The 25,796-nt window shown below is 45.7% G+C and overlaps 2 protein-coding genes across 8 annotated transcripts; both read left to right on the top strand.

The window, feature by feature from the left end:
* Nucleotides 1–1,207: 1,207 nt before the first annotated feature.
* On the top strand, nt 1,208–4,005 carry RPL14 (ribosomal protein L14; the record flags this gene model as incomplete). The annotated part of the gene is given in 5 exon segments (NM_001304887.1): nt 1,208–1,309; nt 1,918–2,012; nt 3,223–3,322; nt 3,417–3,470; nt 3,679–4,005. Coding segments are annotated over 5 exon segments (633 nt in total), but the record flags the coding sequence as incomplete, so codon positions are not given.
* A 9,513-nt stretch (nt 4,006–13,518) lies between these two features.
* Nucleotides 13,519–23,919, top strand: ZNF619 (zinc finger protein 619). 7 transcript variants are annotated; one of them, XM_034662186.1, is made up of 5 exons: nt 13,519–13,684; nt 14,212–14,296; nt 18,213–18,339; nt 18,928–19,020; nt 21,421–23,919. In XM_034662186.1, the coding sequence occupies exons 2-5, from the start codon at nt 14,252–14,254 to the stop codon at nt 22,842–22,844; spliced, it is 1,689 nt and encodes a 562-aa protein (XP_034518077.1). In that variant the 5' UTR covers nt 13,519–13,684; nt 14,212–14,251; the 3' UTR covers nt 22,845–23,919. The 7 variants fall into 7 exon arrangements, with proteins under 7 accessions (XP_034518077.1, XP_011232367.1, XP_034518074.1 ...); XM_011234065.3 differs by having other exon boundaries at nt 18,907–19,020; XM_034662183.1 differs by having other exon boundaries at nt 18,904–19,020.
* Nucleotides 23,920–25,796: the final 1,877 nt, after the last annotated feature.

The following is a 25,796-nucleotide window of genomic DNA, read 5'->3' as shown; positions in this document are numbered from 1 at the left end:
AGGTCATGATTTTCAGAATCAGGAGATCAAGCCCCAGGTCGGGCTCTGCACGGGGTGTGGAGCCTACGTAAGATTCTCTTTCTCCTTCTTTCTCTCTCTTTCTCCTTCTTTCTCTCTCTCTCTCTCTCCCTATCTCTCAATAAACAAATAAATAATGAAAATATCTGGGGAATCTAAGAGAAGCGTTTATGGGAATTATTTGTACTAGTTTTGTAACTTTTCTGTTAAGTCTGAATTACTTTAAAATAAAATATTAACAGAATTGCTGGGATCACTTAGGAAGAGAAAAAAATCTAGTACTAAGCCATGAGTAACAACATTTAGACAAAAAATCCGAAATACTTACGAGTAACGGAAGGAAAAATGGAAGAATGTTAAAAGAAGTAAAATGGAATGTGGACAGAGTTATAATGAAAGGCATAGCTTCTATGCTCTTCTTCACCCTAAAGTCCTAAGAGATGACCGGCCTCCTGGTAGACAGGCCGTGTCACCCACGTTAATCTCACGGTTTGCCCGTGCAAAAAAGTAGCTATCTCCGATAGACTCCCGCCATGTTTTCCCAGTGAGCATGCGTACGCGTATGCGCGTACGACCTCAACCAATCGGTGCTCACGTCGGGGGCTCGTTAATCGCAGGGGCGGGGCGACCTTCTACACATGCGCACGGTTAGGCGGGCCTTCTTCCTTCTCGCCGAACGCCGCCAAGATGGTGAGTATTGCTATTTGGGGCTCCTGGTCTAGAGGCCATGCCGCTCCACCTCCGCCTGGTAGGGGGGAACGAAAGCTTGGAACGACGCCCATCGGGTCTTAGGTAGCGTGCGGCGAGGTTCCCCGGGCGGGTGGAGCACGGAGTTTAGGAATTTTCTGGGCGTGCGGCGGACGAGCGCGTGGAGGGCCGTGCAGGCCCGGCACGCCTTGGGCCTCGCGTGCGCGCCGTGGCCGCCAGAGCTGGAAAGCTGGAGAGGGCCAGGGAGTACCGGGGCCCAGCCGGGCAGGGACTTTGGAAGCCCCATACGCCTGGAGCCAGCGGGATCCCGGCTTTTGCCGCTTCCGGCTCTGCGTATTTCATCCATCGGCTTTTCCCATGGCATTAGGGCATGCTCCCGCAACGTTCTTTTTCGCTATACTTAGTTACACTGTGAACTGCAAAATCTTAAACACTAAGTATTTTTAATAAGTCTCACTTTATGCCTTTCCCTCGATTTTAGGTGTTCAGGCGTTTCGTGGAGGTTGGCCGGGTGGCCTACGTCTCCTTTGGGCCTCATGCCGGGAAGCTGGTCGCAATTGTAGATGTTATTGATCAGAACAGGGTAAGTGTAAGGAAAGTGTCAGTTTCACATGCTAATGACTGATAATGCAGTATAGGTGGTAATGGTAATTTTTCCAATGGCCCTCTAAGGTAGGAGTGTTGGGTGGTAGCTTTATTTTACCTTTGAGGAGACAGGCAGTGCGAAATGGGGATTTCAAGCACAGACTTGAGTTGGCCAATACTACTGAGTTTGAGTATTACCTTTGTCATTTAAGCTAGTCAGACCTTTTAACTAATTAATGGGTTGAAACATTGGTGAGGTTTAAATGAGTTACTATATGTAAATTGAGTTTAGAACAAAGCCAGGCACATAGCTTTCTATGCCCCTGTATGCCATTGTTGGTATTTGAGAACCACAGACTAAGAGATTGACCAAAGATTGTGAATGAACGTAACGGTGATTGTTGGAAACGTAAGGATTAAAGACTTAAAAATTGTCAAGTAAGTTACATGTAGTTAAGTTATAGGCTGCACTATTAATAATGGTTTCATCTTTCTTAAAAGCATTTAAGTAGAGATTTGGTGATTCTGAAAGGACAAATGTATAGAAAATCTGCTTGGGTTGCTATTATGTTCTGCGCTGAGATTTTTTGATCTTACTTGTTCTAGGCTTTGGTTGATGGACCGTGCACTCAGGTTAGGAGACAGGCTATGCCTTTCAAGTGCATGCAGCTCACTGACTTCATCCTCAAATTCCCACACAGGTAACTATCCACCAACCAATACCCCTCCCCCAGCTTTGCTTATACTGGTAAAAGTTTGCTTAGTTTAATTGAAAAAAAAGTTCCGCTATCTTGTTTGTTTCTTGAGAATGTAGTATACAGTGTTGAAGAGTAAGAGCAATTCGGAAGAGGGATTATCAGTGTAGAAGTGGGTGGCCATTGCTTACTTTTTAAGTGTCCTGTGATTATCTTTCCACCCTGCCAGTTCTCTGGCTTTCTCTTTATCCAGATTTACCATCCTTTTTCTTGCCCCCTTTCAGAATTTATACAACAAAGACCTCCCTAAGGAGTTCTGGTCTCCCAAACATATTTTAGTCACCTTTAGCTTCAAAACAAAAATACTAATCTTGTCTCTCACAATACTAGCTGTCATTAGTTGAGCTTTCAGTGTGTGTCAGTTATTAAGTATTTGACCTACATCATCTCGTTTTGACAGCTCCTGAGGAGGTTCTGTTCCCAACTCCTTATAGGGAATTGAGGAAATCAGTAGTGATTCTTTCTTGATGTGATGTAGATTATGGAAGTTAAAACTGTGGTGGTTACTATTGGGCTATTTCAGCTACAGAGACGGTCACAGTGAAACACGTAACGTATTGCTGGTTTATTTTTTAAGCATGCAGGGTTTTGATACTTGAATATCTGAAAGCAATATTTGAATTCAAGATGGTTATAATTAGATCTTGTGGTGTTTGGCCACATCTCTTTAAGCATTGTACAGAAGGCCTGAGGGTTAGGTTTACCTCATTCTTTATGAAAAGGAAATTGCTTTCTTTACATCCACTACAGTAGAGTGATGTATATTGCAAGATCAGAGGTAATTTTTAAATACAGAAATGAACTGGTTTGCATTTCTTGTTAAAATGGTGTGTTTGAAGGGCTTCTGGCTGACTCAGTCAGTACAGCATGTGACTCTTGAGTTCAAGCCCCGTGTTGGACCTAGAGCTTACTTTAAAAATAAATAAAATCATGTGTTTGGGATTATAAGACATCCTGGTTTAGTGGACAACATTCAATAAGATACAGTGTGCCAAGTGGTATGTGGCATATGGTGTCACCTAGGGCCGGAGGTATCATGAATGAGAAGGGTGCTTTTGACATCATTTTGCTTATGCTTTTTAACTTAAGGGGGTATAAATTGTTCATTTAGAGGTCTCAAAGCTGATTTCTTAGTCTGATCTTGGCTCTTTCCTAGTGCCCGCCAGAAATATGTCCGACAAGCCTGGCAGAAGGCAGATATCAATACAAAATGGGCCGCCACAAGATGGGCCAAGAAGATTGAAGCCAGGGAAAGGGTAATGGCTTAGGGTTATTTGAATGTGACCTTTTCTTTTTTGGAGGGGTGGTAGGTGGTATGAGCGATTCTCTATTTACTTTATTTTTTAACAGAAAGCCAAGATGACAGATTTTGATCGTTACAAAGTCATGAAGGCAAAGAAAATGGTAAGTTTTTAAATTATTACAGGATTTTTATATTCTAACCCTAAACTTGTGTGGTAATTCTGCTTGCCCAAGCTTAATAGACCAAAGTTGAATTCATAGGGGTTTTAGACATAAGGTTTGTTTTCTTCCTATGAATTCTATACATATAGGATGAACAGCAAAATAGTTTTTTGTTTGCATACGTGATAATAACACTGAAATTTTTCAGAGGAACAGAATAATCAAGCTTGAAGTTAGGAAGCTACAAAAAGCAGCTCTCCTGAAAGCGTCTCCTAAAAAAGCACCTGCCGCGAAGGGTGCGGCTGCAGCAGCTGCTGCTGCGAAGGTTCCAGCCAAAAAGATGGCCGCAGCAGGCAAAAAGGCCCCAGCCCAGAAGGTTCCTGCCCCGAAAGCTGCAGGCCAGAAGGCAGCACCTCCAAAGGCTCAGAAGGGTCAGAAAGCTCCAGCCCAGAAAGCACCTGCTCCAAAGGCATCTGGCAAGAAAGCATAAAAAGCATAAGAGGCTATTAAAAACAATAATAAAGGTTCTTTCTGACACGCTGGCGAGTGTACTTGATCTGGGCCATAAAGTCTATTGCTAGGGTCGGGATTGTGGAGCAGATTGATCGGTAAATAAAGTCCCAGCGGCTTTTGGTGCTTAAGAGTTTAGTAAATTTTCTTTAGAAAATACACTGTAAGAAACAGAGACAAGTAAACAAAATACATTATGGAATGATAGTTAAAGTTTCTCCATTATTAGTCTCTGTTATTTCTAAACAAAAGCTGGCTTCTGAGCCTCACTGGGATTCATGGGGACAAAATTCATTTTGCTTGGTGATACTAATAGGCAAGTGATAGGGTGTAAACAGGGGAAGTGCAGGCAGTTTGGGGTTACCCAGCCTTTCCTGAAGGGTGGGGAGTTGTCTAGGTAAATGGAGATCTTAAGCTGCAAGAAGGCTGTATGAAGGTTGAGAATATGGTGGACTGGCTAGAGAGATCCAGAACAAGGTGGCAGGTTAATGTTAGATTCATGAGTGCAACAAGCCATTGAGCATTTCCAAACTGATCCCTTAGACTTAGGTCATGCTGTTGGACTGAATCTTAAAGGGAGCAATACTGGGAAGGTCAAAGGAGGTACAGGTTTGGCAGTACTCCTCACCTTGACAGTGAGTTTTAAGGCACCACACAGACTGGTAGATAACGGATGCTGACAGCCTGCATTCAGGTCCTGGCTCTCCCACTTAGATGCTGCGTGGTTTAGGCATGTTCCTGTCTGCAAGCCTGGTTTCCTTCTGTGTGGTGTGCTTCATGAAGTAGGGAAATAAGTCATGATATAGACAGCCTAGTGACTGGTTCATAGCAGTATCTGGGATAGTTGCGACAGCTCTTAAAGACAGGTTTTGGGATCATGGGTATGTGAGCAGTCACTCAAGATTGCCCAGGGATAGAGATCAACAGAGGATTGGGAAGGAGTGATCAGAGGTGGCAAATCAGGAGGCGGACATGGAAGCCACAGTAAGTATGTTGGTTATTGTCAAGGTGAGGGGAGGGTAATGTTAATGGAGTTTGGAGGTTTTAGTTTTGTAAAGTAAGAGTGATGGGCATGTTTGGATGCTTCTGGAAGAGCAGCTAATTGGAGGAAAGGAATTCAGTTTTTGAGGAAAGGACAGAATGGAACCTAGCGAAGAGGAGTGATTGATAACCTTTGCATGAGAAAGAAAAAGAAGTGTGTTTAGAAGCTACATTTGTAATTTTGCTGTCAGAAAATCACTCAATGGCTTGTTGCACTCATGAGGTCTCTGATCTCTGAATTTCTCCAGTGAGAAAACAAGGTCACATGCTGAGAAAGGGGGATGGGGGAATGTAGATTTGCAGAGAATGCAGGTTTGAAGTTGCTCATGGAGGAGAGGGGAGAGTGCTTGTCAGATTGCCATTGATCTGGAAGGCCCTTAACTTCCAGTCCATGTGCTGTCTGTGCTCAGAGGATGAGAAAGCTTCACATGAAGATGCATTTACACTGCACCTAGTCAGTGCCGCAATATGGAACAGCAGAAATTGGAAATTCCAGTCTAGGGGACCTGGCAGGAAAGGAACTGAAGTATAAGTCACCTGAAAAGGAGTAGGAAATACAATAGGTGGGGCCAGAGAATAAAAATTTCTGAGCTAGGTTGTAGTCCTCAGGAAAACCCATCTGGCAGCATAGTCTGGATTGGATTGGGGGATGGAAGAGGAGATCAGGAAGTTATTGAAATGCACAGGCGTGTAATAGTCCACTCTGATTATAGAGGATTGCACACTTGTCCAGTGTGGGGAGGATGGCATTAGGAGCGAATATTGATTTCAGAGTCCAAGCTTCAATCCTGTCATGCAGCCCTAGCTCATTCTTGTACTTCACATAACCCTCATCTAAAGAACGGACCCTGATAACCTACCTTGCACAAAAACATCGTGGCAAGGATCAAATGGGTTGGAGTGACAACAAGGTCCATAACCCCAACACCTAACAGTTCCTTTCACGCATTAGGTACTCTGTGTTTTGAGTTGAATTGTGTTGAGGTAAACTGGTCCTCTAGGAAAAATTAGGCTATTGGATAGTTTGCTTTTCAAGAGCCTCTGCTCCTTCAGCAGCCTCCAATTTCCAGGTAATCAATATCCAGCTGTGACACCCCACAAGAATTTGTCTTGAATTCCTTGTTTTCTACTTCACATGTTTCTTTACCCCTCATCTGTTGGTATCTTTTAATACCTGAGTTATTAAGGTTACCTCTAGGTCTGCCAGCTAGCTGAATTTCTTTATCCAGAGTAAATCATGAATACATCTGCATTGTAATAAAGTATTGGAACGGAGATTAAAGGGACCTTTGATTATCTCTACTACAATAATGGTATCTTATAAAGGAAACCACTGTGTGTGTCCTTGTAGACATTTTCCATGCATTTAAAATAGACATCGTAGAGTTTGCTTGTTTTAAACACAAATCTTGCACTGTGCATTATTCTGCAACTTTTTTCTTTTAATACATCTGGAGATCTTACCTAGTCAGCTCCTATTCTACCTAATTATCTTCTGCATAATAACCCCTAGTGTGAATGTTCGTGTGACCTATTAAAGTTCATTGTGGGGTTTATTTGATCTCTACTGATAGACTTTAGGGTGGTGCCAGTTTTCTTCTGTCATAAACAGTACTTCTTGCACATTCCTCCTTCCGTATGAGTCATTGTTTCTTTAAGGCACACTACCAGTCAGTGCACTTGCTGGGTTGAAGAGTGCATGTGGTTTTAATCACTCCTTCGGTAGGTTCTTCCAATCCAGACTCGCTCTATCAATTTACTTCTATCAGCACTGAATGAGGACATTCCTGCCTGACTATCTTGAACTCCTGATATCTTACGTTTCTGCAACCAGTATATGAAAAGTAGTATGTTGGGGCCCCTGGGTGGCACAGCGGTTAAACGTCTGCCTTCGACTCAGGGCGTGATCCCGGCGTTATGGGATCGAGCCCCACATCGGGCTCCTCTGCTGTGAGCCTGCTTCTTCCTCCCACTCCCCCCTGCTTGTGTTCCCTCTCTCGCTGGCTGTCTCTCTCTCTCTGTCAAATAAGTAAATAAAATCTTTAAAAAAAAAAAAAAAGAAAAAAAAGTAGTATGTTACTTTAATTTGCACTTTCCTGGTCCAATACAGCACTGATTATCCTAGCTTTACTTTACATTCCGTTTAGCCATTAAGGCAAGCCCTTCGTTAGAGTTATCTTAAATTTTTTTTCCTTTAGTAACCTTACACATTTTCAGTTTCACTTTCAGATAAATTTTATCTTTTTTTAAAGATTTATCCATTCAGTTTAGAGAGAGGGAGAGCATATATGCGAGTTGGGTGAGGGGCAGAGGGAAAGAATCTCAAGCAAACTCCCTTGTTTCTTGAATTGGCTTGGAAGTCACATACTACCTATTTCTGTTATTCTGTTCATCCACAGAATTAAACCAATATCTATCTTTTACCCACCTTCACTGAACAGTATTTAAAGAAGCAACATGGGGCACCTGGGTGCCTCAGTTGGTTAAGCGGCCAATTCTTGATCTCAGCTCAGCTCTTGATCTCACAACTGTGAGTTCAAGCCCCACATTGGGCTCCATGCTGGGCGTGGAGCCTACATACATACATACATACATACATACATAAAATAAAGAGACAACATGTATTTAGTGTAATATCCTTTACTAATTGCTTGGTTACCCACTGCTGCTTTCTTTTTGAAAAAGATTTATTTATTTACTTGACAGACACAGCCAGTGAGAGAGGGAACACAAGCAGGGGGAGTGGGAGAGGAAGAAGCAGGCTTCCGGCAGAGCAGGGAGCCCGATGCGGGGCTTGATCCCAGGACGCAGGGATCAGGCCCTGAGCTGAAGGCAGACACTCAACTGACTGAGCCATCCAGGTGTCCCAAAATCAATTTAGTTCTGGCACTACCCAGAGTTAGGGTCGGACCCCACAGCTTAAGGGGTCTGCCCCACTTCAGATGCTGATCGCAAGTCCCAGGCCTCCTGCACTTCTGACTACCCAGCTGTACACGGGAGTTCCCATGACTCCCTCCTCAGATTTGACAACTTAGGAGTGGGTTGCAGAACTCAGGAAAACACTTTACTTACTATTAGCAGCTTATTATGGGAATACAACTCAGGAGCAGCCAAATGGAAGAAGGGCATAGGGTAGGGTGTGAGGGAAGGAGCAAGGAGTCCACATGCCCTCTCCAGCTCATCACCTTCCCAGCACCTTGATGTGTTCACCAGCCTGGAAGCTCTCTGAACCTCCCAATCCATTAGTGTTTTTAATGGAGGCTCATTACGTATGCATAATTGATTAAATCATTGACCACTGGTGATTAACTCAATCTCCAGCCCCTCTCCACTCCAAGGGATGGGGGTGAAATTCTAGTCACATGGTTGGTTCCTCTGTTGACCAGCCCCTATCCCAAAGCTCTCCAGCACCCCCAGCCTCCGGTCTCTATTAGCATACAAAACGACACTCTTATTATCCCCATGGATTCAAAGGGTTTTAGAAGCTTCCTGTGTTGGGAACCAGGGAGAAAGATGAACTGTTATAAGAAAAGATGCTCCTATCATCCCTATCACTCAAGAACTTACAGAGGTTTTAGGAATTCTATGCTAGAAACTGGGGAAGAAGACCAAATAAAAATTTCTTTATTGTATCACAATATTACGTCTTTTGTCTGTGTAATAGTTTAGGTCTTTAGGGTTTCAGATTCACAATGATTTTCCCTTAGAACTTTATAGAACATCCTCTAGTGCCCTTACTTGATCTTACTATGGACTAAGTACTGCTGGTAAAAGCAGGTTCAGGAACCAGAATTTGTTGACTTTTTGTTCCAGTCACTTTATACAAGTCTCATTTCCTTTTCACAATATTCCTATTCTCAGAAGTAGCTGACTAAGGTGAAACAAGTTCATTCATTTAGTAAATATTTTTGGAGCTCACAGTCTACTTGGAAGAATCACACTGAGAAAGCCGATATCAGCAGTGTAGTAAGCACTGTTAACTGGGTAAGCATGGGGAGCCTGGAAGACGATCACCAGGACATCAGAAAAGATTTTTCCGGCTGCCTAGGTGGCTCAGTTGGTTAAGCAACTGCCTTCAATGTGGTCCATATATACAATGGAATATTACTCAGCCATCAAAAAGAACAATTTCTCAACATTTGCTGCAACATGGACGGGACTGGAGGAGATAATGCTAAGTGAAATAAGTCAAGCAGAGAAAGACAATTATCATATGGTTTCACTCATTTATGGAACATAAGAAATAGAAAGATCAGTAGGAGAAGGAAAAGAAGAATGAAGAGGGGGGTAAACAGAAGGGGGAATGAACCATGAGAGACTATGGACTCTGGGAAACAAACTGAGGGCTTCAGAGGGGAGGGGGATGGGGGAATGGGATAGGCCGGTGATGGGTAGTAAGGAGGGCATGTATTGCATGGTGCGCTGGGCGTTATACGCAAGTAATGAATCATGGAACTTTACATCAAAAACTAGGGGTGTACTGTATGGTGATTAACATAACATAATAAAAAATTATTATTAAAAAAAAAAAGCACTGCCTTCAGCTCAGGTCCCTGTAATCAGATCCCAGGACCCTGGGATCAAGCCCTGCATTGGGCTCCCTGCCCAGCAGGGAGCCTGCTTCTCTCTCTCCCTCTGTAGCTCCCCCTGCTTGCGCGCTCTCTCTCTCTCTCTGTCAAATAACTAAATAAAACCTAAAAAAAAGAAAAGAAAAGAAAAGAAAAGACTTCTTCAAGTGACAGCTATTCTACTTTAAAAAAATTTTTTTTAAAAAATTCTAGGCAGTTAACATACGTGCAATATTGGTTTCAGGAGTAGAATTCAGTGATTCATCACTTACTTACAGCACCCAGTGGTCATCACAACAAGTGCCCTCCTTAATCCCCATCACCCATCTAGCCCATCCTCCACCCACCTCCCTCCATCAACTCTTGGTTTGTTCTCCATCATCAAGAATCTCTTATGGCTTGCTTCCTTCTCCTTTTTCCCCTTCCCATATGTTCATTTGTTTTGTTTTGTAAAGTCCACATATGTGTGAAATCATAGTGTTTGTCTTTCTCTGACTTATTTCACTTAGCGTAATATACTCTAGCTCTGTCCATGTCATTGCAAATGGCAAGATTTCATTCTTTTTGATGGCTAAGTAATATTCCATTTGTACATCTTTGCCATGTCTTATTTGTCTGCTCATCAGTTGAACATTTGGGCTCTTTCCGTAGTTTGGGTATTGTTGATAAGTCTGCTATAAACATTGGGAGGCATGTGCCCCTTCGAATCTGTATTTTTTTATTCTTTGGGTAAATACATTGTAGCGCAATTGCTGAGTCATAGGGTAGCTTTATTTTTAACTTTTTGAGGAGACTCTGTACTGTTTTCAGAGTGGCTGAATCAGTTTGCATTCCCACCAAAAGTGTAAGAGGGTTCCCCTTTCTCCACATGCCTGCCAACATCCGTTGTTTCCTGAGTTGTTAATTTTAGTCATTCTGACAGGTGTGAGGTGATATCTCATTATGGTTTTGATTTGCATTTCCCTGATGATGAGTGATGTTGAGCATCTTTTCATGTGTCTGTTAGCCATCTGGATATCTTTGGAAAAATGTCTATTCACATCTTTTGCCCATTTCTTAGCTGGATTATTTGTTTTTGGTTGTTGCATTTGATAAGTTCTTTATAGATTTTGGATTCTAGTCCTTTATTGGATATGTCATTTGCAAATACCTTCTCCCATTCTGTAGGCTGCCTCTTAGTTTTGTTGATTATTTCCTTTACTGTGCAGAAGATTTTTATCTTAATGAAATTCCAATAGTTCATTTTTGCTTTGGTTTCCCTTGCCTCCAGCAATGTGTCTAGTAAGAAGTTGCTGCAACTGAGGTCAAAGAGGTTACTGCCTGTGTTTTCCTGTAGGACTTTGATGGGTTCCTGCCTCACATTTAGGTCTTTCATCCATTTTGAATTTATTTTGTGTATGGTGTAAGAAAGTGGTCCAGTTGCATTCTTCTTTCTTCATGTTGCTGTCCAGTTTTCCCAACACTATTTGTTGAAGAGACTTTTTTCCCATTGGATATTCTTTCCTGCTTTGTCGAAGATTAGTTGACCATATAGTTGAGGGTTCACTTCTGGGTTTTCTATTCTGTTCCACTGATCTAGGTGTCTGTTTTTGTGCCAGTACCATACTGTCTTGATGACTACAGCTTTGTGATATAGCTTGAAGTCTGGAATCATGATGCTTCCTGCTTTACTTCTCTTTTTCAGGATTGCTCTGGCTATTCTGGCTCTTTGGTTGTTCCATACACATTTTAGGATTGTTCTAGCTCTGTGAAAAATGCTGGTGGTATTTTTCTTTTTAAGATTTTATTTATTTGAGAGAGAGAGAGTGAGAGTGAGCATGAGCAGAGGGAGAGAGAGAAGCAGTCTCCCCATTGAGTAGGGAGCCCGACTCGGGCCTGGATCCCAGGACCCCAGGATCATGACCTGAGCTGAAGTGAGACATTTAACCAACTGAGCCACCCAGGCACCATGCTGGTTGTATTTTAATAGGGATTGCATTAAATGTGTAGATTGCTTTGGGTAGTATAGTCATTTTAATAATGTTAGTTTTTCCAATACATAAGCATGGAATGTTTTTCCATTTCTTTGTGTCCTCTTCAATTTCCTTCATAAGTGTTCTACAGTTTTCAGAATACAGATCTTTTACCTCTTTGGTTAAGTTTATTCCTAGGTATCTTATTATTTTTGGTGCAATTATAAATGGGATCTATTCCTTGATTTCTTTTTCTTTTACTTCATGATTGGTGTATAGAAATGCAACAGATTTCTGTACATTGATTTTATATCCTGTGACTTTGCTGAATTCATTTATTAGTTCTAGCAATTTTTTGGTGGAGTCTTTTGGGTTTTCTGCATAGGGTATCATGTTGCAATGGTTTTGAAGGGTTTTTAAAAACAGAACCAGATGTCATGACCAGATGAATATCTTAGATCACCCTGGCTGTCCTGTGGGAAGAAGGGAGCAGAGGGGGCCAGACTGGAGACCAAAACAGTTAGGAGTCTGCTACGGCAATCCGGGTAAGAGAAGATGCAGCGGAAAGGATCATGTAGGACTCCCACATGAATGATTTGCTTGGCTGGCTGGAGAGTGGTGCTGAAACCATGCTCCATAGAATTAATGAGGTAAAATGTCCCCAACAAGACCCCCACTGACCGCCTTTCTTCACAGGAATGTTAACCTTATCTTTTAGAGGCAAACAACAGGAAGAGCTCCAGCCGGCCTAAAACAGTTTGAGCTTGAACTACTGGCTCACACCCGCACAGACGACCAGAATGTTCTGCCTCATAATAATGTTAAAATCTCACCCCAGAGGAGCACAAGGTTCATTAACATGACGCAGAATGCATGTATACGCATGTTTTCTAGGTGCACCTGTGCAACCTCATGCCCACCTTTACATGTGATGACAAAACTCCCCTTTCTGAATATTCATCCTAACCTGAAATAAAAAGAACCCACTCACCCCCACTGTGGAAGTCGCAGCTTTGGAAGTTATTCCCCATGATCTCCTTATTTGCTGCAAATAAAATTTCCTTTGTTGGACAACTCCCCCTGCTGTAGTCTCTACCTGTAACTCACCAAGGAATGAACTCACTTAGTTGGGTTACAGTGCAGTTTGTTGGGGGAAAGGGACAGGGCAACCCTGGAAGGTGAAACAGGAGGGTGAGGGAAGGATGACAAGATCAGTCTGGAACATTTTGAGTTTTAGGAGCTTGTGGATTGGCCAAGTAGAAAGAAACAGTAGGCAGGTTGATAGACAGGACTCTAGCTCAAAGGATTCTGCACAATGCCTGGCCAATAGGAAACACTGCTGCCATGCCTGGAGAAAGAGATATGGGAGTGTGTTATAGGAAAGTGGCAACAACACACAGGTATAACAATAATGTCCGCAACAAGAGAGCTAGATCTTACTCTGATTTATTCATGATGCAGAACCAGAAGTTGTCACAAGTGCTTTGCACGAGTTGACTCACTCAATTACTGCCCTGAGTTGATGAGTTCGAAACTACTGCCGTTCCCAATAGAGAAACTGAAGCACAGAGTTTCAGTAACTGGCACAGGCCACACAGTGAATAGGTGGTGGAGCCGGGATCAGAACGGGGACAGTCAGACCTGGGCCTTGGCGATCTCAGGGCACAGTCCAGGAGCCGCTGGACAGAGACCGGGGCCGGGAATTCATGAAGAGGTTAAGTTACTGCTGGCAAGCGCTAGAGCCCGCACGCAGACCCGCGCGGAGTGTGGCGCGGACTCGGTGTCCCCGCGGAGGTGCTCACTCGCTGAGGCGCGGCGCGGCGGGGACAGGGCGGGAGGAGGGCGGACGGAGGGCGGACGCCGGGGCGCAGCTGGCGGGTCTGGCTCGGGACCATGGAGAAGGCCAGCCTCCGGGCTTCCTAGAGCGGCGCGGGTGGGCGCGCCTCCGCTCGCGCTTCCGCCTCGGCTGCGACCCGCGGGAGCGCCCGGGCGTTCGGCGCTCCGCCTCCGTGTGGTAGTCCGGCCCGCCCAGTCCCGGAGCGCGGCTGTCGGGGCCCGCAGACGCCGCCCGAGGGGTCCTGCCCGCAGAGGCGCCATCAACCCTCCTGCCCCGAAGAGGTGGCCTGACGTCCCTCGGCTCGCGGTACTCAGGGTGGGGGCCGGGGACGCGTGGCGTCGCTCGCTTGCCGGGGTGGAGTGTGCAGATTCCCGTCGGGTCTCCGGTCAGCATCGCACCCTGGGACGTTGAGCGCCTTCCCCTTTCCCGTGGGGCCAGATCACCACTTGCATTTTGTCCCGGGGCCCCGTTATCCTACCTTTTCTCTAAATGCTTGTTTTGGCCTTTGCCACCTTTGCTAGAACCATTCAGTACGAATTACTTAGTAATTCATTCATAGCGGGCCAGGGATTTTCTTGAAAACCACGAATCCACTGCAGTTCTTGACTCTTGCTTCACACGCATTCTATCGAGGAATTTTCAGCCTCACGAGGCAGATTTGTAGAATTTACAAAGGAAGCAGATGCAGCACTGCATGAACCACTGGAGAAGGTGCCCTGAGAACATTGAGAAGTGTCCTAAGAATATTGTTTCCAATGAGACAGGCACGGAGACTGAGGGGAAAGAGGAGGGGAACCAGGCAAGGTCAGCCTCATTGTGATTCTCTCTCTTAGCCCCACAGGTTCTTGCTTTTCCAAACAGAGAGGGCAGTGCATGAAGCAGGGGTCGTCAGCCATGCTCCAGACAGTGTGGTCCCAGGTGAGCTGAGCTTTCTCCCAGCTTTCCGCATTCAGAACAGGTACGAACGATCACTACAGGAATAGTAGCCAGACCTGGCCAGTCCCATGCTTAGCTTTGCATCCCTCAGTTGAGTACACGGCAGAGGAGTACGTTAGGGGAGGTGATGAGGCTGAGTAGGTAAACTTGGGAGGATCAAGTTGGTTGGGAAAGAGGGAGGCACCAGTTAAGAAACTCTCCTAAAAAGTGAGAATCTACATCCATGCAGACTATGGCCCATGAAAGTACGGTTCCCGATGAGCTTTGGCATCACCAAGGGGCTTGCTGGAAAGGCAGAGTCTCAGGCCCCAACCTAGATCTCCAGAATCATAATCTACGTTTGTACAACACCTGGGGAACAAACGGGCAAGTTAAAATTTGGGAAGTGCTAGTCTGCATCACACCATACAGAGGAAGGCCACCTCCTGCATTTAAACAGTCACTCCCACTGGCGGGGTTTGCCCTCACGGATCGCAAACTTGGGGTACAATGAAGCCACCACTGGGGAGCCTTTGGAGGGTGTGGATTGTTGAGGAAGGTGGATTCTTGAAATGCTGAGTTTGTTGCTGATGCCAGTGCCTCCAGCCCACTACAAAGATTACAGCTTAACTTTGATGAAAGCCTGTATCCTTTGTTGGCACAAATTCATGCAGCACTGGAAGCAGTTGTCCTTCCAGAATTTTCCTTGCACTAGAGGATGCTTGCATTGAATTTTTCTCCAGCATCCTAGATCAGGGAGTGAGAAAGTTGGTGTCTCGTGTAATGGATGTGTCATATAAATAGGAAACCCTATCTAAGACTTAAGAATAATATGTATGTAGACATCGGACTGTCTACTTCTGTTTCAGCACTTAAGCCAACATTAGTTCCAAGTCAAGAAGTGTTTAAACATCTGTGGGGGCAGTCTGTTCTCTCCTGGTGCTTTACATGGGGTATCCTAGTCACTCAGGATGGGCTTCCAGTAAGGAAACCCCAAGTGACAGTGGTTTAAACGAGATAGAGGCTCCTCTCCCATACAAGAGAAGTCGGGGAGAGGCAGTCCAGGGACATTGTGGCAGTGCAGTGTTACCACACACCAGGCTCTTTCTCTTTTTCTGCTTCAGCATCCTAGCACTGGCTCTCATGCTCAAGGCCCCTTCATGGTCCAAGGTGGCTGCTTGATCTCTAGCTCTCGTGTGTGCATTCCAGATGGAAGAGGAATGACAAAAAAGGCGAACCTCTCATCAGTTTGCACTCTTTCACGAACCTTTCCAGAGAGTCCCCAATGGTTTTTGTACTTGTGTTTCATTGGCCTCACTTAGTTGCCAGAGCTGGGAACAGTGGCAAGTAAAATTAGGATTCTATTATTAAAAAAGAAAGGGAGGGCAAAAATACACACACATATATATGTTTAGACAACTGTCAGTCTTTTTTTTTTTTTTAAAGATTTATTTGAGTGAGAGAGTGAGGGAGAGAGAGCGTGTGAGTGGGGGCGGGGGGGCACAGAGGGAGAGGGAGAGAGAGAATCCTCAAGCAGACTCCCCACCGAGCACAGAGCCTGATGTGGGGCTCGATCCCCACACCCTGGGATCATGACCTGAGCCAAAATCTAGAGTTGGCCACTTAACCGATTGAGCCACTCAGGCATCCCTAGACAACAGTCAGTCTTATCTACAATCTCTGTGAGAAATGTTCCCCTAATCTCATCTGTACTTGTAAGTGCTGAGATGTATATAACATGTGCCAGGCGATATTTTAGTTCTTTACATGTATTAACTCATTCCACCCTTACAAGAACCTTATAAGATACGTACTCCTATTATCCCAGTTTTTCCAAGTGGGGAAACTGAGGCCCCGAGTATCTCATCCAAGGTCACACAGCTGATGGTTATCAGAGATGGAATTTGAACCTAAGGGGTCTGGCCCTAGAGCTGAGTTTGTCAATCTCAGCACTGTTGACATTTTGAACCAGATAATTGTTGTGGGGGGCTGTCTTATGTATTGTACAATGATTAGCAGCATTCCTGGCCTCTACCCCCTAGATGCCAGTAGCACCCCCACACCCCATGGTTGTGACAACTAAAAACGTCTCCAGGAACACCTGGGTGGCTCAGTCAGTTAAGTGTCTGCCTTTGGATGCTCAGGTCATGATTTTGGGGTCCTGGGATCGCACATTGGGCTCTGCACTCAGCGAGGAGTCGGCTTCTCCCTTTCCCTCTGCCCCCGCCCCCACCTGTACGTGTGCTCTCTTTTTCAAATAAATAAATAAATCTTAAAAAAGAAAAAAGAGTTCCCAGACAGTGAGTGCCCTGTGTCTCCTGATGGGCATTTCCCCGTGGAGAAGCACTGTTCTGAAGCCCGTGCTGTTCGCCCCTGTGCTGTGCTGCCTCTGAACCCACTTCCCATATAGGGGAATCAAGAGCCCTGCTTCGTCATGGAGAAGGAGTGAATGCTAGCAGAGGACAGAAGCAGAGTGATCAGAGATGGAACAGAATGTTGAGAAGCTGAATGTTGTAGAAAACAAGGAATGCACTGATAATTACAGGGCTGTCTCAGAGGTGTGGAGGGGTAAAAGCCATGATATGAGGAAGGAAGGTCAGGTCCATGTTCCCAGCTGTTGGCTGTGAAGGAAGTAAAGACAGAAGGTTGGTTAACGTTCAGGGGGCAGTGTCCGGTAAGGTAGCCACTAGCTATATGTGCCTGTTCAGAATTAAGTTAAAAATGAGAAATTCAGTTTCTCAGTCTCACAAGCCACATTTAAACTTCCTGGTCAAGGTGATACCTGATTTCTTCAGTGTATAGTTACTATCTGTCCCTTGCAACTCATCAGAAATCTATGGGGAGACACTTACGATCATGCAAGTATCCTGCTTCTTGTCAAAATTTCCTCCTCGGTGTAGCATCCATGGATGATTCTTGTCTGAACCAATCTTTACCATGATGGCTGCCATCCTGTAGTACGTCTGTAATTGTGTTTCTTCCCCCTGGCAGACACTAGGCACAGAGAGGTTGTTGACATGACAGACTGGGGTAGAGTTCACTGGAAGTCAAGGAGAGACGGTACAGTGCCACTCACTTGTATAAGCGGTCAGTTCATATTGAAATATTTGCTTCCTTACACAACCTTGCGATAGATACTCAGATAAAGAGGACTCCCATTTGTCTATTTCAAAGTGCTTGATTTCATCGATTCCCATCATAATAGAGAATTCTTACCTCACGCGTGTGTTCTGATGATTGAACGAATTGATATAAAAGTAGTTTAAACAGGACAAGGGATGGTTTCCTTCTCCCCTGAGAAGGGGGAAATGGCTCCATCAGGAGACAGGGAGACACACCTGGTGCAGAGGGCAGCGTCAGCACGTTGGACAGAGCTTAGGTGATCTGGGGGCAGGCGCCTGCTCAAGGATGGAGACTGCCATCCTGTCCCTGGAGTCTGGTGTTAGGAGAGGAGGCGACACTGCACATTGCCTTCAAGGAACAGCCAACTCTCTGATAAGGCAAGATGGCAGAAAGAGGGAGAACCAGCCAGAGTGAAAGGAACTCTGTGCCCATGGAATTGTTCCTCTGTCGAAAACACATGGAGGGGGAAGACCAGAGAGAAACCGAGTGGATGGAGTCAGGGTAAAAGACAGATTCCTGCTATGGTCATCTTAGAAAACATACCAGAAAGATCGACCCAGCTCATGGAACCAGATAGGGGGTTGATGTGACCATCAGGCAGAGGTGCCCCAAAGGTGTGCACATTGAAAGTGTGCTGACAGCTGTCCCCGACTGGGGTACGATTGTGGCTCTCTTTGCCAGTACAAGCCTCCCATGGGGCTCAGAGCCATGGACTCCAGTAGAGGCAGGACATCCCTGGAGTTCAGGCCCCTCCTCTGCCCTTACATAGGACTTGAGCAGGAACTTCTTTTTTCAGGAGCCAGTGACCTTTGAGGATGTGGCCGTGTACTTCACCCAGAACCAGTGGGCCAGCCTGGATCCCACACAGAGGGCCCTGTACTGGGAGGTGATGCTGGAGAATTATGCAAACATAACTTCCTTGGGTAAGTCATTCCTTGTCCCTGAAACAGCTCTGTCTGAAGGGCCCCTTGCTTCCTCCTTGGTGGATCTGGGGTCTCCCATATCCCCAGGACTGATGTGCCATGAGTTGAGCTCCCTAATCCCGCATTATGGGAGAGCTAATGGAGAAAGATCTAGGCTCACTTTGGTTTTCAGCAGGACTTGCCTCTTCCCTGTTTCCTGGACTCTCCTCAGAGGGTTTTTGCTCTGGGCTGAGAGCTGAGAGGGTTCCTGGTGGCCCCACCTTCCATCCTCTACTCTTCCAGTTCCCTGGAGTCCTAGGCCCCATCTCCCCTGTGTGAGAGTCTCCTAGGACCCCCTGTACATTCCTCTAATGACAGTAGGAGCTTTCTGTCTTCTCTGATAGAGCCCCAGTAAGCTTCCTCTTGAACAAAACAATTTGAGCCCTCCTGAGACCCCCAGATTCTCTCCACACTGAGCTCACTTAGTGTCCTGGGATGTTGACTTGTTCACCTGGAAGCAGAGGGTGGACTGAGGGGGTCAGCAGGGACTCTCCTCAGCTTCCTGTTCCTTTTCTTTCTCCTCAGCAGCATTTCCATTCCCCAAACCAGATCTGATACTCCAGCTGGAGCGAGGAGAAGCACGCTGGGGCCTGGATCCCTGGACAGCCATTGAGGGAGAGGCCCTGGGAGGGGTCCACACAGGTAAGCAGGAGAACCTACCACTTTCCTCTTTGGCTTGGCATCCTCCTGTCTTTTAATGATTCAACATGAAAAAAGCTTTGCTTCTGTCATACAAGTTCTTATGAGGATGAAGATGGTCACTCTCTTTCAGAAAAGTGCCCCTCGCTAGAGTTTCAGCCCCGTACTGGAAGAGACCCATCTGAAAATTTCGTTTTCTGTTATTTTTCTTTGTAAAGCTAGAGGATTTCAAAAACCCATAGTGAAAATAGGCTTTTTTGGGTCAATTTAGAAACATAAACACACTGTAGTAAGAACTTCTTTTTTCTAAAGATTTATTTATTATTCGAGAGAGAGAAGGAAAGGGGGAGGGGCAGAGGGAGAGGGGGAGAGAGTCTTAAGCAGACTCTGCACTGAGCACAGAGCCTGATGTGGGGCTCAATCCCACGACCCAAAGATCATGACTGGAGCCAAAACCAAGAGTTGACGCTCAACCGACTAACCCACGCAGTGCCCCAGAACCTGTTATAAGAACATTTTATGTATGTGTGTATGAAACTATACATGGGAAGAGAATCTTTATGAATTCCTTAACACTATAATTTAGCTCTTGAAAGAAACCCTGTTTATTTATTAGGAACGAATGGTTTCCTTTTCTGAAAGGTACAGAATTGAGGTGAATGAGAACCATCCAGAGATTGGGGGTTTACCCTTCTCATTCAGTTGGCCCTGTGCTCATGCTCTCTCCATCCCTTATGTTGTTCAGAGTCTTGTAAACCAAATGCTCCTTCCTAATTCAGCCCCACTTCCTTCTTCTCAGTGCCTTTGGGTTGACTCAGCACTTCCCATCTTTTTTTTTTTAAGATTTTATTTATTTATTTGAGAGAGAGCAAGAGAGAGAGAGGGGGGCAGAGGGAGAAGCAGACACCCCACTGAGTAGGGAGCCCAACACAGGGCTTGATCCCAGGACCCTGAGGTCATGACCTGAGCCGAAGGCAGACACTTAACCTACTGAGCCACCCAGGTGTCCCACTCCCATCATCTTGTTGAGAAATCTTTCCCTGATCACCTGCAGTGGTCAGTGTCCCCCTTTGTCACATCTGTGCATTGTCTGTTTAGTCTGCCCACGGTGTTAAACCAGTGCTGTCCAATAGGACACCGTCTAGTGACTGGAGTGTTCCATATCTGTGCTGCCCAATATGATAGCCGTTGTCCTCATCAGCGCTTGAACTGTGGCTATTGCAAACAAGGAACTGAATTTTATTATTATTTTTTAAAGATTTTATTTGTTTATTTGACATGCAGAGAGAAGACAGCAGGGGGAGCAGCAGGCAGAGGGAGAGGAAGAAGCAGGCTTCCCCGCCGAGCAGGGAACCCGATGTGGGACTCAGTCCCAGGACCCCAGCATCATGACCTGAGCCAAAGGCAGACACTTAATGACTAAGCCACCCAGGTGCCCAGGAACTGAATTTTAAATTATGTTCCACTTTAATTAAATTTAGTAGCCATATCTCAGTTGGTTAAGTGTCTGCCTTGGGCTCGGGTCATGATCTTAGGGTCCTGGGATTGAGCCCCATATTGGGCTACCTGCTCAGCGGGGAATCCGCTTCTCCCTCTGCACCTCTCTCCATTCATGCTATTGCTCACGCTCTCTCTCTCTTTCAAAAAAATAAATAAAATCTTTAAACAGCCAAAAAAATAAAAATAAAAAAAATTTAAGTAGCCACAGGTGTCAAGGGGCTGCCTTATGGGCAGTGCAGCTTGAAACAAGTACGAGAACAGCCTCCACCTGCCTTTTTAGCTTCTAGATCAGTGGTTTCCAATTCCAGTGAGCATCAGAATCTCACGAGGGGCTTGTTAGAACATGGACTTGCTGGATGCCACCTTCAGAGGTTCTAATTCAACAGGACTGGGGCAGGGCCCGGGAATTTGCATTCCCAACAGATTCCCGGGTGATGGTGGTCCAGGGGTCACACTTTGAGGACTACTATCCTTGAGAATATCAAACCGTATCTTTTAAACTCTGGGTTACAACTCATCAATGAGTTGTGCTCAGCATTTAAAAATTAGTTTGGGGTGCCTGGCAGGCTTGCTGGGTAGAGCATGCGACTCTTGATTTCAGGGTCATGAGCTCAAGCCCCACACTGGGTGTAGAGATTACTTGAGAGAAATATATACATAAATAAAATTTGAAAAATTACATGGTTGTAAAAAACCTAGTTCTTCTAATAGAGAAGACTCAGTTAAAAAAATTAGTCTGGAGTTACACTAGACTTAAATAGACCAAAATAGTATAAAATCTGTCATAAATGCATCAAAATGCATCCCTTTCTTTTCTTTTTCTTTTCTTTTCTTTTTTTTTTTTTAAGTAAACTCTACCTTTCTAGCTTCAGTGCCTCCTCTGTTTTCTTTTTATCATGCTAGGTGGTAAAAACAAGAACGAGAGTGAGGAGCAAAGCCCAAGACCGAACATTTCTAAAGAATTAGCTGCCCACAGACTGATGGCGGGGGGCCTGCTCACAGAAGCTCCTGGGCACCCTCACCTTAAGGACAACTTAGGGAGGCCCCAGCCGTGTGACACGGGGGAGAAAACAAACCAAGGAGGTTTCACAGACTTGCTGATGCAGGACTGCAGATCCCCCATCATCAGAAGGGAGGAGGCAGGCAGGAAGCTAGAAGGGGGCACCGGTGTCAGCACCCACTTCCTGACAAAGCAGGGCCTGCCGGGAGGACAGGCGTTTTATAAATGCGGCAAGTGTGGCCGATATTTCAGCCAACATTCAGACCTTCTGCAGCATCAGAGGATTCACGCTGATGACAAGCCCTACAAGTGCAGAGAGTGTGGGAAAGCCTTCAGGTATAACTCAAAACTCTCCCGGCACCAGAAAACCCACACCGGGGAGAAGCCTTACTCATGTCAGGAGTGTGGACAAGCCTTCGGTCAAAATTCCCACCTCCTTCAGCACCAGAAGCTCCACGGTGGAGAGAAGCCCTTCGGATGTCAGGACTGTGGGAAAACCTTCAGCTACAACTCAAAACTCATCCGGCACCAGCGAATCCACACTGGGGAGAAACCCTTTCAGTGTCAGGACTGTGGGAAGGCTTTCCGGTGTAGCTATGACTGCATCGTCCATGAGCGCATCCACACCGGGGAGAAGCCCTACGAGTGTCAGGTGTGCGGGAAAAGTTTCAGTTCAAATTCAGTCCTCATTCAGCACCAGCGCATCCACACCGGGGAGAAGCCCTACGAGTGTCAGGAGTGTGGGAAGGCCTTCCGCCGGAGCTCCGTGTTTCTCCAGCACCAGCGCATCCACACTGGGGAGCAGCTCTACAAATGCAAAGAGTGCTGGAAAACGTTCAGCTGTAGCTCTCGCTTTACAGTACACCAGCGAATCCACACTGGGGAGAAGCCCTATGGCTGCCAGGAGTGCGGGAAGGCGTTCAGTCAGAAGGTCACCCTGGTCCAGCATCAGCGGCTCCACACTGGGGAGAGGCCTTACGAGTGTAAGATGTGTGGGAAAGCCTTCAAGTGGAGCGCAAGTTTCATTCAGCACCAGAAGTTGCATGCTCGCAAGAAAGCAGCCCAAGTGACAGGGCCAGCCACCGTTGGGCCCCGCTGCTCCGCTTCTGGCCTCCCCCCTCTGCCTGCCCAGCATGTGCGCTCTGCCCCCACTGTGCCAGGGGTGGCCCCGTCTTCCCCACACCCCGCGCTCTTTCCTCCCTCCCTGCCTCTCTTTGTGCTGCTCCCCTCATCTGACATGGCCAGTTCTTCCCCTGTTCAAATAGTGCATTTCTTTCAGGATCTCACTTCCCCTGGGAGCCTGAATCCTTTGTCCCACTCCCCATGAGCTCCCTATGTGCTCGACCACCCACCTACCTAGAGTTGTCAGTTTCCCCGGGCTCCTGACCATGCCTGTGTTGTTTCTCTTATGGGTCTGTGTAGTCATTATTGTTTTCCCAACTCCATTTGTGTTTTTATGCATAAGAATCATGTTTGATTCCTCTTTTCAGTCCCCTGGGTAGAAAATGGTAGGAGTTGTCCTTTATGGTGTCCAATTTGGGCCTGTACCATCAGTCTGCACCTGCCTTCTCTACTAGATTTGGTCGAGTTTACAGAACATTCCGGGGCTTAGGGAGATGACATTCCAATGACATGGCCTGTTGTGATTCAAGAAATAGGGGAGATGCAAAAAGCCCATGGGAGGAGGTAAGCAGAGAAAATATCCAGTGATGGCTTTCAGAAATTAGGAGGGCCTTTTGGTGGGGCAGTAGCAAGGCTCACTGTGTGGAATCAGAGCCTGGGACTTCTTAGTACCTTGATAATGACCATGATGAGTATCCTGTGTAACTAAGCAGTAGACCAAGGAAATAACCAGGAAAAAGAATATGAAGTGATAAGTCAGCATTGATAGCAGGAATGTAAAATCACGTCTCTAAACTTGATTGGAAGGGAATGTGGCTTTTCTGTTTGGGTTCCTTTTATATTCTTGTCCACATCCTTGTTTAATTTCAATGCCCACTCAAACACATAGGTAAGAAAAATGATTTGGGCCCGTGCAGTAGAGGCCTGGTGCCTGGGCGTAGCCATTTCTCAATCATACATGGAGTGAACTTGTTGGCATCACACTGACGAACTCCTGAGGGAAGGAGAGAAACCTGACCCTGACTTGCTGTAGCTCCTGCCTCACAGAGTTCATAACTCACGGGGATGTGTTCTGACACCACCTCCACGTCCTCTGTGATTAAATCTGAATTTTTGAGTCCAGATGCTTTTAAGTTAATTTTATAATGAACTACTTTGATAACACCAAGAAGTATGTATGGACTCTAATCTTTTTTTTTTAAAGATTTTATTTATTTATTCGACAGAGATAGAGACAGCCAGCGAGAGAAGGAACACAAGCAGGGAGTGGGAGAGGAAGAAGCAGGCTCATAGTGGAGGAGTCTGATGTGGGGCTCGATCCCATAACGCCGGGATCATGCCCTGAGCCGAAGGCAGACGCCTAACTGCTGTGCCACCCAGGCGCCCCACTAATCTTTTTTTTTTTTTTAAGATTTTATTTTTTTACTCATTTAGTGTATGCATGCATGTGGCACGAAAGCAGGAGGAGGGGCAGAAGGAGAAGGAAAGAATCACAGGCCGACTCTGCACTGAGCACAGAGCCCCACTTGAGGCTTGATCTCACAGCCCTGAGATCATGACCTGAGCTGAATTCAAGAGTCGGATGCTCAACTGACTGAGCCACCCAGGTGCCCCTGCTTATGGGCACTAATCTTACCAGATGTTATGATGTCACTGGTTTGGCCATACTTTCCATCTAGTGGTGGGGGCCCTGATCCTTCTCACAACCACTGCTTCATGACAGTATAGCAACATGGAAAGGTACTTTATTTTTTTTTTTAATTTTTAAAAGATTTTATTTATGTGTTTGCCAGAGAGAGAGAGAGAGAGCACAAGTAGAGTGAGTGGCAGACAGAGGGAGAAGCAGGCTCCCTGCTGAGCAAGGAGCCCAATGTGGGACTCGATCCCAGGACTCTGGGATCATGACCCAAGCCGAAGGCAGATGCCTAATGACTAAGCCACCCAGGCATCCTGGAAAGGTACTTTAAATAGCTAAGCAGGAATACAGCCCTAAGGAAAAGATATGTACACCGTAATGATAACACCATACAATTATGTCTGCAAGGGAGGGCATAAAGAAACATTTTGTTTTTGGCTCTGGTTAGGCCTTTTGGGATATACTTTATAGCCTTTACCCTTTTAAAGTAGACAGTTTGGTGATTTTGACAAATGAATAGTTGTGTAACCAAGATAAAGAAAATTTCCATCACCCTCAGCATAGGGAGATATTTAAATCGTTTGTGGGATGTTGGACATTTTTCTGTATTTTCTTCCTTGATAAGGTTTGTGCAATACATAGAATTCAGGAGAAGAAAAGGCAGAAACCAAATTTACCTTCCCAGCTGTGATCAGAGCTTTCAAACTGCAAATGCAAAAATCCCTCACCCTGAATCACTGTTAAGAAAAGCAGTCGAAATATCGGAAAGTGATGATTGTGGTTTCTTTGTTATTATTTTCTCTTTCACACACATTATATATAATCTATCTCATCTGGTTCATTTCTTGTCATAGTTCTTGATTTTACTTGTCTTTCCACAACCACTCCAACATGGAAGTTGGCTGGTCATAAAAACAATGTGGCTGCATGATTTCTCCTTTAATGTAGCTACCACTGCCATACTTCCCGAAGGAATAGGCCTCCAGCAGGTACTCCCTCCGTCTCCCTCAACTGCTCCTACCCTAGCCTTCATCCCCCAAAGCTGAGATTTCTAAGTAGCACCGTCAGAGAGATCTCATTCTGTACACTCCCTGTGTCCTTTACTGTAACAGAGATCAGGTATGCGGTGGGCAGACTTGCTCCTACAGTCCAGTCTAAAGTGTAATGTGCTCTGCTGTCCTCAGTGTTTATAGTGTGAAATCGGGCTAATTCTCTAGTTTCTGGCTTTGTCCTCAGGTTAGCACTCAGTATGTCAAGTCTGGTTCTGTAAAGACCTCAGAGGCTAGAGCACAGACTCCACATTTTAGTTCATTTTTGCCAGTCCAGTCCCGGGACTGGGTCCCAGGAATAGTGCGGGCTTAAGAGACGCAAACAGCTGTTTCCCTGTATGACGCGCCCTGCAGGCCAAGAACTTTGGTTTTTCCATCACAGTTGCACGTGGGACCCCCAAACATTTGCGCCGTTCCTGGCCCTGCTGCGGCCGCATCTGTAGCCAGCGGCAGAGGTCTGCGCCGGCAGGGT

Source organism: Ailuropoda melanoleuca, chromosome 6 (assembly GCF_002007445.2).
Source record: "Ailuropoda melanoleuca isolate Jingjing chromosome 6, ASM200744v2, whole genome shotgun sequence".
NCBI lineage: Eukaryota > Metazoa > Chordata > Mammalia > Carnivora > Ursidae > Ailuropoda > Ailuropoda melanoleuca.
This window is presented reverse-complemented; position numbering and strand designations above follow the sequence as displayed.